The following is a 12,230-nucleotide window of genomic DNA, read 5'->3' on the forward strand; positions in this document are numbered from 1 at the left end:
ACAACAAATAAATGAAAAAAAATGACTGAAGTAAAATAAAATAAATTAATAAAGTAAAATAAAATCTTCCTTCCTCGGCTTTTGCTTCTTAAGCTGTTGACATTCTTCTCTTTATCTAGCTTCTTCAGAGCACTGTCTCCCACTCTGTTCCTCCTAGCCAGCCTTCACTCAGTGACTACTGCAGCTGGCTTCCAGCACTTCCACTGGATTAAACCCAATCCTTGAAGGTCAGGACTGATCTGCCAAAAAATTTAACAGCAACCCCCCTCAAAAAAAACCCTAACTTCTTTCCTTACTTCCTCTCCCTCTTTCTTCTGTCCCTCCATCCCTCCTTTCTTTCCCTTCCTTCCTCCTTCTCTACTGCCTTCATTCATTCCTTCTTTTATTCCTTCATTCAAATGGAATGGAGTCCCTGGTTGGTGCAAACAGCATGCTCAGCTGTTAACCAAAAGGTTGAAGGTTCAAGCCCACCCACAGTGCCTCAGAAGAAAGGCCTGGCAATAGACTCCCAAAAAAATCAACCATTGAAAACTATGGAGAACAGTTCTCTGACACATGTGGAGTCGCCATGAGTCTGAATAGACGTGATGGCAACTGTATTTTTTTGCCAGACTGATGCTAGGCTCTATGCTATGCCAGACAGACAACAAGAAAGGACCTGTCCTTCCAGGAGGTGTCAATACACAGGGAGGGTACAAGCTGCAGGACAATGAATGGAGACTAGTGCCCAAATGAAGGCATGTATAAAGTACAAAGGGAGGTAACCCAAAAACCAAACCCATTGCTGTCCAGCCGATTCCAACTCAGAGTGACCCTACAGGACAGAGTAGAGCTGCTCCATGGGGTTTCCAAGGCTGTAAATCTTTACAGAAGCTGATTTCTTTCTCCTGCAGAGCAGCTGCTGGTGAGTTCGAACTGCCAACCTTTGGGTTAGCTATGGAGTGCTTAACCACTACGCCACCAGGGCTCTTCACAAAGAGAAGTAAAACCAGAACAACCAAACCCATTGCCATCAAGTTGATTCTAACTCATAGTGACCCTATAGGCCAGAGTAGAACGGCCCCATAAGGTTTCCAAGGCTATAATCTTTATGGAAGCAGACTGCTACATCTTTCTGCCATGGAGCGGCTGGTGGGTTTCAAACTGCTGACCTTTTGGTTAGCAGCCGCGGACTTAACCACCTCGCCAAATCCGTCCAAGGTGTAAGGGAAAGCTTGAAGGCACAAGACGGCCAGGGTGAGGGGAGGGATGGTGTGTGCATTCCAGGCTGACTGAGAGAACAGACAGTGACGTGGAATACAGAATAGCACTCTGTGTGTTAGGGGAGTGGGCTCCAGGGGGGGCACACAACAAAGCTTAGACTTCCCTGAAGAGGTGTGAGAGGGGCTTGTTCTTGGAGAGTTCTGGCAGGGAAGTGACAAGCCCACAGACAATGCCCTAAGCAAGGGGCTGGCTTGTCTGCTGACCACTGAGGGTCAGCCCACCCGCGCTAAACCCCCCACCCCCCCACTCCCGCTCTGCAGCACTGTTCTCGGGTTGTTGTTCTTTGCCTCCTGTGACGGAGAGGCAAGCGTGCGACACCTGAAAGGTGGAGGGCAAGCCATCGTCCGGAGGTGGCAGCTGGGGGCAGGTGCGTGGCCATGGGGAAGGTGGGATTCTGCTAGCTGCTTCCTAGGCCCTCCTGGGACCCCACCTTGGTGCTGCAGGCAGCTGAGAGCTGTGGGGGAGGCCTTCCTGTAACTTTGTTCGGGGGGCCTAACTATGGAAAGCAGCGCCTAGGGCAACTAGTGTTAAATTGCTGAGTGATCTCTCATAGCTGGCCATGGAAACTGTGATGACCGATAGAAACTGTTAATTGGCGCCCCTACCTATCCCCTCCCGCCTCAGTTAGGCCTCTGCCTGCATGTCCAGGTCTCCTGAGAGCAGAAGAGGCCTTCCTCACCTTTCCTCCCCAGCCCGACCGTGGTGGGGACATCCATCCTATTAAATGCCTCATTTCCTAACGAAACCATGACCAACAAGGCACACCATTCTGAGCAAAGCCTAAGCTGCCACCACACACTCCACAGCAGGCCACTCACCTCCATTTCCCCCAGAGTTCCCATCTTACCTCTCTCCTCTCTAACCAAATCGATTGGCCTTGGTTCTGACTCGTGGTGACCCCATGTGTACAGAGTAGAACTGCTCCATAGGGTTTTCAAGGCTGTGATGTTTTGGAAGCACATCACCAGGTCTTTCTTCCAAGGTGCCTCTGGGTGGACTCGAACCACCAACCTTTTGGTTAGTAGTTGAGCACTTAACTGTTTGTACCACCCAGGGTCTCCTCTCCTTTCTAAAGATGACTCCAGAACTATCTTTCGACCTCTGGCCTTTCTCCTAGGTAACCTGCTGCCATCAAGTCGATTCCAACTCATACCAACCCCCCGTGTTACAGAGCAGAGCAGCTCCACGGGGCTCTCTTGGCAGTAATCTTTACGGAAGCAGATGGCCAGGCCTTTCTTCCATGGCACCACTGGGTACGTTTGAAGCACTGACCTTTATGTTAATTGCTGTTGTTATTTGACCCCATGTACAACAGAACAAACACCGCCCGGTCCTGCGCACCCTCAGGTTAGTGGTCGAGCGTCAACTGTCTGCACCACCCAGGGACCTTTCCCCTAAGTACCACGCCCAAATTTCCAGCTACTTCTTGGTCACCTCTACCTGGATGACCTGCTGGAACCTCAACCTCAAATCCCAAACTAAAGACCACTTTGCTTTTAAACTAGCTGCTTTTCATGATTCCACGTTTTAAACTCAACATGATTAATTATTCAGTTATCTGGCTCAAAACTTCAGTCACACTGTATTTCACTCCCATTGAGGGCTTTCTGTGTGCTAATTGCTGGGGAAATAACATTTAATGGGCTAGACATGGTCCCTGTTCTCAAAGGGCTTACAGCCTAGAGGAAGATCCAAGAGGAATCTCAGCAGGCTTGGAGGTGTTTTTTTTTTATCCTTTAACGATAGCCAATAACTTGCCAAAATTCTCTAGAACTTTAGAAATCTCTCTTCAATTGTTTCCCCTTCTTTCCATTCCCCAACCCCTTAGAGCCAACAACCTTCACCTGGAGTACTCCTCTAGCTTACTAACTGGACTTTGTTGTATCACGGACACTTTTTATGATTTGATAAAACACACATGTGAACATGTTGTATCTTGCAGACAATTTCAGGGAAATGGATAGTCCCTTTGAGGTCAAACCCTAAATCCCTTGGGATTCTTTCCTTGACCCCAAAGAGCCCTGCCTCAGTGCCTCTCCCATCTTCCCATCTGCCTCGGGCTGTATGTTTATAAAGCACAATCTGATCTTTTCTCTCCCCGGCTTAGAAAGGGCCAATGGCTCATTTCCAACTAAAGAAGTGCCCAGCCCACCCTTCCAGCCTTCTGTCTCTCAAGTCCTCTACACGAACCCCAGGTTCCTTACAAACTGGGATGTCATCCTGACACATACCCAGTGCAGTGCTTCCTCAGTGCCTTTCTTGCTCAGGATGTCCCCCCACCCAAGTCTCAGCTTATCCCCAACTCTCCTTCCGCTGAGCTACTAGACACTTGGCATTGTGGACACTCACGCTTGGCCATTTTAGAGCTGACTAGCCAACTTTGTTCAAAGCAGGGATCACCTTATCTTCACACCCCCTGGAGCACCTGGCCTAATGCCCAGCCCGAAGCAGACGTTTTAAAAATTGTTAGACCGAATTGAACTCAAATCTCTCTTCTGCATCTTAGTCCCAATTGCATCTTCATCTGATTTCCTTTTCTACCTAACTGTCCTTCAAATATTTGAAGACAATTACCTTGTCCTTATTACTTATCTTACAAAATCCAGAAGATACTAGATACAAACAAAACTCAATGTAAGCTACAAGCACAAAATAGTCAAGAAATTCCTAAGGGTTCTATTTCCCATTCAACCTTTGCTCACACCCTGATTTGGGGTAAACAAAATCAGGGTAAACAAAGACAGTATCTCTTCACACTTTTCTCCCACCACCACTTAGTTCAAATTAAAAAAACCCGTTGCCATGGAGTCGATTCCGACTCATCACAACCCTATAGGACAGAGAAGAACCGCCCCATAGTTTCCAAGGAGCACTCGGTGGATTCAAACTGCCAACCTTTTGGTTAGCAGCCATAGCTCTTAACCACTACACCACCAGGGTTTCCTTAGCTCAAATAAGGGGATACAAATACTACCCTTACGCTAATCATTTTAGAAATAAAATCAAGAAAACTAACAAAGCACTTGGAGCATCTCAAACAAACACAGGGGAGAAGTACAACCAAAGTCATGATAAGAATAGTTGAGAATGGGTAACAATTAGCCAAGATCGTCTATCAAACCTGTGGCCCAGAACAGAAACTCAACTTCTTTGGGCCTATTTGTTTTGTTTTGTTTTCATATCATGAAGACCAGTGAAAATATAGGAATTCATCCTATCAAAACTACAAGAGTGCCTTCTGCACTGTATGTAATACACCAGGCATTTGATTTTAACATTATTTCAGTTTTGATTCCTGGGGGAAAAAATAAGAAAGCTGCAGATTATCGTTTCTCATGAAATGCTCTTAATTGAGTTACTTAATGAACCTTGGGAAAAGTTTTTAAATCATCCAGGTCATAAAATAAATTTTAATTGGCCCGTAAATTTCTATTGGTTTTGTGTGCCTACTTCCTTCAGCTATGAAAGGAAACCACGGAGGGAGGTGCAATGACTACAGACACCAGTCTCATATACCCAGTTTCTCTCAGAGATGGACCAGATGAAGACTCCATTGTTCAGTAAAGAGAAACGAGATCCTGATACACGCTACAACCTGGATGAACCCTGAAAACATCATGCTGAGTGAAATAAGTCAGACACAAAAGGTCAAATATTGTATGATCCCACTTACGTGAAGTATCTAGAACAAGCAAGTGCATGTAGACACAAGTAGATTAGTGGTTAACTAGTGGCTAGGGGTAGGGGGAATAGGGAGTTATTGCTTAAGGGGTATAGAGTTTCTGTTTGGAATGATGAAAAAGTTTTGGGACTAGATAATGGTGATGGTTGCACAACATTGTGAAAGTAATGTCACTGAATTGTCAACTTAAAAATGGTTCCAATGTCCATTTATTTGCTATAATGAATTTACAATAAGATTAATAATTATTTAATTAAATATTATTATTTGTTATAATAAATTTACAATAAAACTTTTAAAAAGAACCCCATGTATGATTATCTTTCAGAAAACAAATTACTGACTATAAGTCGAAAGAGCATTATTGGAAAATCGGCTATTAAAAGAGAGAAAGGACTTCAAGGTAAACGAAACACACATGGGTCATGCCATCCGCCATCAAGGAACATGCAGCATGGCTGGCCACACACATTCGCAACAGCGGGAGACAGTGCTCTCTCTACCTTACTGGTTGACCAGCTTCCCCCATGAGCTTCTAAAATCAGAGCACAATTCTGGGTTAAGATGGTAGATTAAACGTACCGATCTGATTTCATGTCTCCCTAAAGGTCCACTGAAATTAAAGAAAAAATAAGAACAAGAGAGGAGACAATGGCCACAAAATGTGGGGGCCCTCCCCTGAAAGCAGATGGCCTATCTGAGAAGACCCAACCTCAAGCGAGCTGGGGCAAAGCTGGGATCCCATCCAACCTGCACAGAGAATCCTCAAAGGCTCAGAACCTGGCAGTACCAGGCACCTCTAGAGCCAGGGGTAAAAGGTGTGGGCTGGGGTAAAAAGAACGATTACTGAGAAAGCTGTTTAAGAAGTTGGCTCCCTAGATCCACACCCCAACTCCACACCTTAGGGCAACTGTGCATCCCCTAAAGGACAGCTGTTTATGGATTTCATCTCTCGAGAGTGAAGGGCTGAACCAGAGGGATGCAGGAACCATGTGCATACTGGATGCAGAGACCCACCTAGCTCCCTGTAGGCCGGCCACTGGGAGACTTTCTCTGTGGAATCTGACCAGTCCAGGAGGCCAAAGGACACTGACAACAGGACCTTCCAACAGCCACCAGCCCCCTGCCCCCCCAACTTCCAACCATGGAGTTCAAAGCTGACATGCCCTACTGTTTTCAAAACTTCCAATCAGCTTCTTAGTCTATCAGGCGCCCTGGTGGCACAAGAGTTTAACGCTCAGCTGCTAACCAAAAGGTTTGCGGTTCACGGCGGCTCCGTGGAAGAATGACCTGCGATCTAAAAATCACAGCCTAGGAAACCCTGTGGGGCAGTTCTACTCTGTCATATGGGGCCACTAAGAGTCGAAATTGACTCCAGGGCACCTAACAAGGAGCAGATAACCAAGGATTACCAGGCAGCTGAGAATTCTTTCATACAGAAGGCAGAGATCAAAGCAAACAGATAAAATCAACTTGAAGCAGAAATAACATAAGAAAAATAAAACTACACATAAATATATGGTGCAATAAAAGGGAACAGTGGAGAATTAAAAAAAACAAAGTATCCTTGGGGAAAAAAACAGAAAAAACAAAACTTAACAGAACAATAAAGTTGAGAGAAAACTTCCTAAAAAGATCAAAAGGACAAAGATGGAAAATTAGAGTTAAGAAAAACCAGAAGAAAAATCCAGAAGGTCCGATGTTTGAATAATGGAATTCTTAGAAAGAGAGAGCAGATAAAACAATGCAAGAAATTCATGAACAGAAGAAGCCAAGAAAGTGCCCAGCAACTGAAGCCCAGGAGTTGCTCCCACACAATGAATGAAAACAAAACCACACAAAGCAACATCACTGTGATGTTTCATTGTGAAATTTCAGAGCACAGAAGACAGAGATTCTACACGCTTCCTGAGAGGGAAGAGAAAAGATGGCATCAACTGTGACGGTAAATGTTATTTTCAGGCGTGTACTTTAAAAGGCATTCCTCAAGTGCCTTTTCTCAAGAAGTTACTGGAGGATTTCCCCCCACCAAAATGAAAAGAAATAAAACAAAACAGACATTAGGGTATAGGAAAACAAGGCCCCAAGAGAAGAGAGGTGAAGGAAAATACTAGGAACGCCAGCTCTGCATCAGATCTGAGGATTGTGACCCACGACAGACACAGTGACAGCCATTGTGTCAGCCCTGGGTCTTATCTGTACTTCTTCCATTTTGACCACACCTAATGACTCTAAGAAGCCCAGGTGGTGCAGTGGTTAAGTGCTTGGCTGCTAACTGAAAGGTTGGTGGTTCAAACCTACCAGCAGCTCTGTGGGAGAAAGACCTGGCAATCTGCTCCCATAAAGATTATAACCTTGGAACCCCTATCGGGTAACTCTGTCCTACAGGGTTGCTGAGTGGAATCTACTCGATGGCAACAGGTTTGGTTTTGGTTTAATGACACTTATTTTAGCACCCCCTCCCCCGCCCCGTGTGGTGCTTTGATGGACTTGAGAATGGAGAAAGCTGTGATGACTTGGACCCAGGTCGCAGAGCCAAGCCTCCTTCAGACCTCCTTTCTGCCTGAGGTTCAGTTCTGGGCTCCCCCACAGACCTGGCAGATGTCTGACCCTGGTGAACCCCTCTCCTGAGCCCACTGCCCTCCCCAGAAGGGGCTTTGAGGAATTATTAGGGAAGCTAAGCCCAACTATGACTAGACTCTCCTCCTAAAAGCCTTCATCAAATCGTGACCAAAGTGCCCTTTCCTTCCACAGCCAGTTTTGCTTTACTACCCAACTTTTTAAAACTAAACACACTGCTCAGGCATACACAAGAGATGGCGAAGCTCTACAGAAAAGGAAGATTAACACAGAAATCAAGATAATGGTCCTTTGTGGATGGCGAGGAAGTATAACTGGAGAGGGGCCCCAAGAGGGCTTCTAGAATACTGCAGGTTCTATTTTTAACCCGGGTGGTAGGCACACAGCAGTTGTTTAATTCTTCTTTAAACAGTGTACATCTGCTTTTTATAAAGCCTTCTGTGTGTATGATTTATTAAACACACACGATCACGGCACAGCCTTGCAAGGTAGAAGGCCGTTCCTTTTACAGAAGAAGTGATGTTTGTATCGATAGTCCCGTACCTCAGGACTAGCCTTTCCTCATCTCCCCACCCAAAAGCCTGAGTACAATTCACTGTAACCAGAGCATTATTTCTGTACATGGTACATCACTTTGTGATGCGGCGTGGAGGTTCCAGAGACCAAAGCAAACAAAGGGACCAAGAGAACCTGCGGTTTACTGTCCTCTATTGCAGCAACGTTTTGGTTAATTTTTTAAAAATTTACTATCCACCATTCAACATCTATTTCTGGTGAGATTTATTGAGATGATCCTGTTTCAACTTCTGAAAAACGGTTAGTTTTTTTGTTTTTTGTTCTGCAGAAGTTAAGGTACAAAATAGAGTAAGGATGAGAAAATTAAGTCAGAGGCCCAGTATGTAAGAGATCTACTTCATTCTCTTCATCCTACAAAGATTCCCTTAATGGACGTGGCTGAATACATACCAACTGCAGCCTTTGACTTCTGAATGTGCTCCAAGGCAAGACATGAGAACCACACAGGTCCCTAGGACTTGGGTGGGGGGCAGTGAATTTCTAGCCTCTACACACTTTTGGTCTGAGTCCCTGGGTGGTGCAAATGGTTACGGTGCTCGGCTGCTACAAGAAAGGTTGAGGGTTCCAGTCCACCCAGAGGCACCTCAAAAGAAAGGCCTGGTGATGTACTCTTGAGAAACCATCCACTGAAAACCCCTTGGACCACAGTTCTACTCTGACACACATGGGGTTGCCATGAGTCAACTCCACGCAACTGTTCTTTTACCCTTTTGGCCAGCGGTGTGAACACCTGTCCATCAGCAGGCACTCTCTGGAGGGGATGGTGATAAAGGGCATGCCATCTGGGTCTGTCTGCATCAGGGTCTCCTGACCTCTCCCCAGCACGGCACTCAGACACGGTGGCACTGCTTGTGCGGCATACTGGCCATTGCTCCTGCCAGGCCTCCCCCAGAACCGACATCTCCGCACATCAATAATCCATCCACCTGAACACATCCGGCTTCTCAGCTGGAAAGGCTGGGTCTGCAGGATATGATAACAGCAGGAGGTATCTGTTACTGAAAGTCATTGGGACTCCTGAGGACAAGATGGGCTGAGCGTCAAATACGGTGGTGACTGACAGTACAACGATCTCATTTTTCTAATTTCTTCATCCAAGCCATCCTCCCTATCAGTGTTGAAGAAGTCCCTGATCGATGCAAATGGTTAGGCGACTGGCTACTAAAAGGTCAGAGGTTCGAATCCACCCAGAGGTGCCTCAGAAGAAAGGCCTAGCAATCTACTTCCAAAAGATCACAGTCACTGAAAACCCTGTGGAGCACAGCTCTACTCTGACACACGTGGGGTCGCCAGGAGCCGGAATCCATGCCTGGCATCATTGCTGAAGACGTAAAATCAAACGGAAACATCACGGCCACTCATCACGGTGTTTCAAACCCACACAAAGGTTAAAGAGCCATCCAAGGGAAAAACAAAGACAAAAACAACCAAGGGGTCGTCATCAAGTTTTTGTTTTATTTAAGATTTTAGTTTTAATTCTGAAGAAAGAGGTACATTTCCTTGTTTTTAGTTTTAGCGTCAGGTTATAACCAGGTTTCTGTTTTCTTTTCTCCTGTCTTCTCAATACTGCACAAACGTCCAGGAACTACAGGGTTAAGTAAAAGCTGCAGGCGAGGAGGTCAGAGATTTGCTCCTGGTGGTGATGGCCCCAGAGCAGGGTTCTCCAGAGCGCCCTCTCAGGTGAACTTAATGTCAAAGAAAAAAAGATTCTGACAGAGGAGAAAGACTGAAGAAATCACTTGTATTTCAGCTCTGATCTTAGGTATAGGTATTAAATCTGTGAATAGTTTTTTCTTTAAAACATTTGAATTTACTTCAAATCTAAAGCCAAAATTTTTTTCTCCTTAAAAAAAAAAAAAAATCACTTCCCCCCTCCTTATAAACTCTTCAGCAATAGGCCAGTTACTACTACAGATCAATTTGTCTTTCCGTCAATGTCCAATAAACTCTTTTCCTCAACGACACAATCAAGTCCTCCCCCATCAACTTGCCAAAAGAATTACAAATTAACTTAAAAGCATTTTCCCTGCAATAGCGATAAGCTGAGTACAAGATGACACCAGGACCATGGCTTTCCCCCATGCATTTAGCAATCTCAGTTAAATTCACCTGGTTCTCAAACTTCTGCAGTTGATAATGCATTTACTTGACGTTTCCTAGAGATTAATCGTCATTTCTGCTAAGCAGATTATGTCATTATTATGCGCAACAGACAAACAGTAATTTTCTAAGTATCGAGACTGCCTTTGATTTTTTTGTTTTTTCTCCTTAAAAAGGCATTTTAGGAAACATTCAACAGTGTCACTCAAATGTTGGATAAACAAACTTTTACAGTAATAATAAAAAAAAGAAGATGGTAATAACCCTGTGATTGCATTGCATCTGGGGTTAGGGAGAAAATAAACTGATCAGGAACTGGATTCTTCAGAATGTAAGAGATGAGAAGGGCGCTGTGGGTGGGCCGAGAGGGAGAAAACGGGGCGGGACAAATCCTGCATTTTCTAACGATTCCTCCTCCTTCCCTAGTGGCGGTCCAGTGTTGAGCTCTGTAGTAAATCTGTGGGGGTTTTGCTGGGGGGTCTGAAGGCCGTCTGGAAGCCTGGGGGTGGGGAGTGGAAGCTGGAAGGATTTGAAGGAGGAGGGTAGGGATTCCAACTGGCTCTGTGCAGTGGGATCTGTGTGCTGAAGGGGGCGCTGTGGTGGGTCTGTGAGGGGGCAGCGCTGGGGCCGTCCATCTCTGTGAGGGCCTGGAGGGATTTGAGCCAGTGTGGAGGATTGTCATCTTGAAGAGAGTCTAAACTGTTTCCTGAAGATGCTGGAATACCTGGGGGGAGAAGAGAAAACAAGAGGGACAAGGGTGAGTTTATGCAGGAAGAACAGGAAGTTAGACTAACTTTTTTTTTTTTTTTTTTTTAACGTGATTGGTTCATCCACAAGAAACACAGGAAAATGACGGTTTTAAACCCCTTCCAAATAAGACCTTTTTCATCCTATAACCCTTACATCCTCGACCACAACAACGGAGATTGATTTTCACGCCAACCCATGCCTTACTTTTCCACCAGAGACCCAGGCCTTCAGAGGCAAAGCTGCAAACACAATTCCCAAGAATTGCATGGTGCTGTTTCCCAATTGGGCTGCCCTTCTCTAAGAAGGATACACAATCAGTAGCCTTATAATAGAGAGCTTTATAAAAACAAAGTGGAGTATGTTCCTTTTAAGAAGGATACGTCAGAGCCTGTTGTACTTTGAGGCCTATGGAATACACGCGTGTTGCCTGCCCGACGTGAGCACCTACCTAGACCAAAAGAAGCAACTGAGGCACCAAAGGCTGCATGACACAGCTAGCAAGCAGAGTTAACCGAGACCACGCGACCCCAGAGAACGGAACAAGCCGCCCCACGCTTGTGGCTTTGTGAAAAGAAGCACGTTGAAGAGACCTCTGTTTTTCTCCAAGCTGTGCTAGGAGCCAAACGGCGGGACTCAGCGGAGCTGAAGGAGCGAGAGAGTTACCTGTGATGATGGCTGGGTCTGTCCAGCTGCCAGGGCTGTCCCAACTCAGGCCGTCGGTGGTGGCAGTGTTGGACGGTGGTACACTGTGGTTGGCGTTGGAGGGGGAGGAGGAATTGGGCAGTCCACCAAAGTTGATGTTAATGTTGGGCAGAAGTGCCCTTAGCCCGTCCTGCCATTCCTTCATATTTAAATTCTCTACAGAACTGCTGTTGTCTGGGAGATTTACCAACAAAAAAATGAAAGATAAAAAAAAAAAAAAATAAAGCTGACGTTAGAAACATATGTTGTTCTTTAGTGGGTAAGTGGGAGAAGATTTATTCTTTCTTTATTGAGCACTTTAAATGGGTTGTCCTAGCAAGATAAACTTGGTTAGGATTTTGCTCCTAAGTGCAGAGCCCCTGAAATAAATGAGGAAGAACTTGTTCCAAGATCAGGGGAGGGAGTGTCTTGTCCTTCTTCTTGCCTCTTCACCATTATGCCTTTGTAAATCAATCATCCAGTTTAAAGACTCAATGCTCCAGAGCACAGTTTACTGCCAGCTACATGGTGAAGTCTCAATTAATGGGGCCTTTAGCTGGCGGAGCTGATTTATGCTATGAAAAGAGCAAGACTGCAA

General features: G+C 45.4%; 1 protein-coding gene across 3 annotated transcripts in view; it reads right to left on the reverse strand.

The window, feature by feature from the left end:
* Window positions 1–8,098: 8,098 nt before the first annotated feature.
* The window catches only part of CNOT4 (CCR4-NOT transcription complex subunit 4), a 132,860-nt gene continuing 128,728 nt past the window's right edge, over window positions 8,099–12,230 (reverse strand). For 2 of the 3 annotated variants that reach the window (XM_012557369.2, XM_004382694.2), the window contains exon 11: window positions 8,099–10,925. In XM_012557369.2, the coding sequence (XP_012412823.1) occupies window positions 10,624–10,925 (302 nt within the window). In that variant the 3' untranslated portion in view covers window positions 8,099–10,623. Of the gene's footprint in view, window positions 10,926–11,614; window positions 11,828–12,230 lie in introns of all 3 variants that reach the window. The other variant, XM_023737143.1, reaches the window with a different exon arrangement.

The sequence above is a fragment of the Trichechus manatus genome, unplaced genomic scaffold, assembly GCF_000243295.1.
Source record: "Trichechus manatus latirostris isolate Lorelei unplaced genomic scaffold, TriManLat1.0 scaffold00097, whole genome shotgun sequence".
NCBI classification, from domain to species: Eukaryota; Metazoa; Chordata; class Mammalia; order Sirenia; family Trichechidae; genus Trichechus; species Trichechus manatus.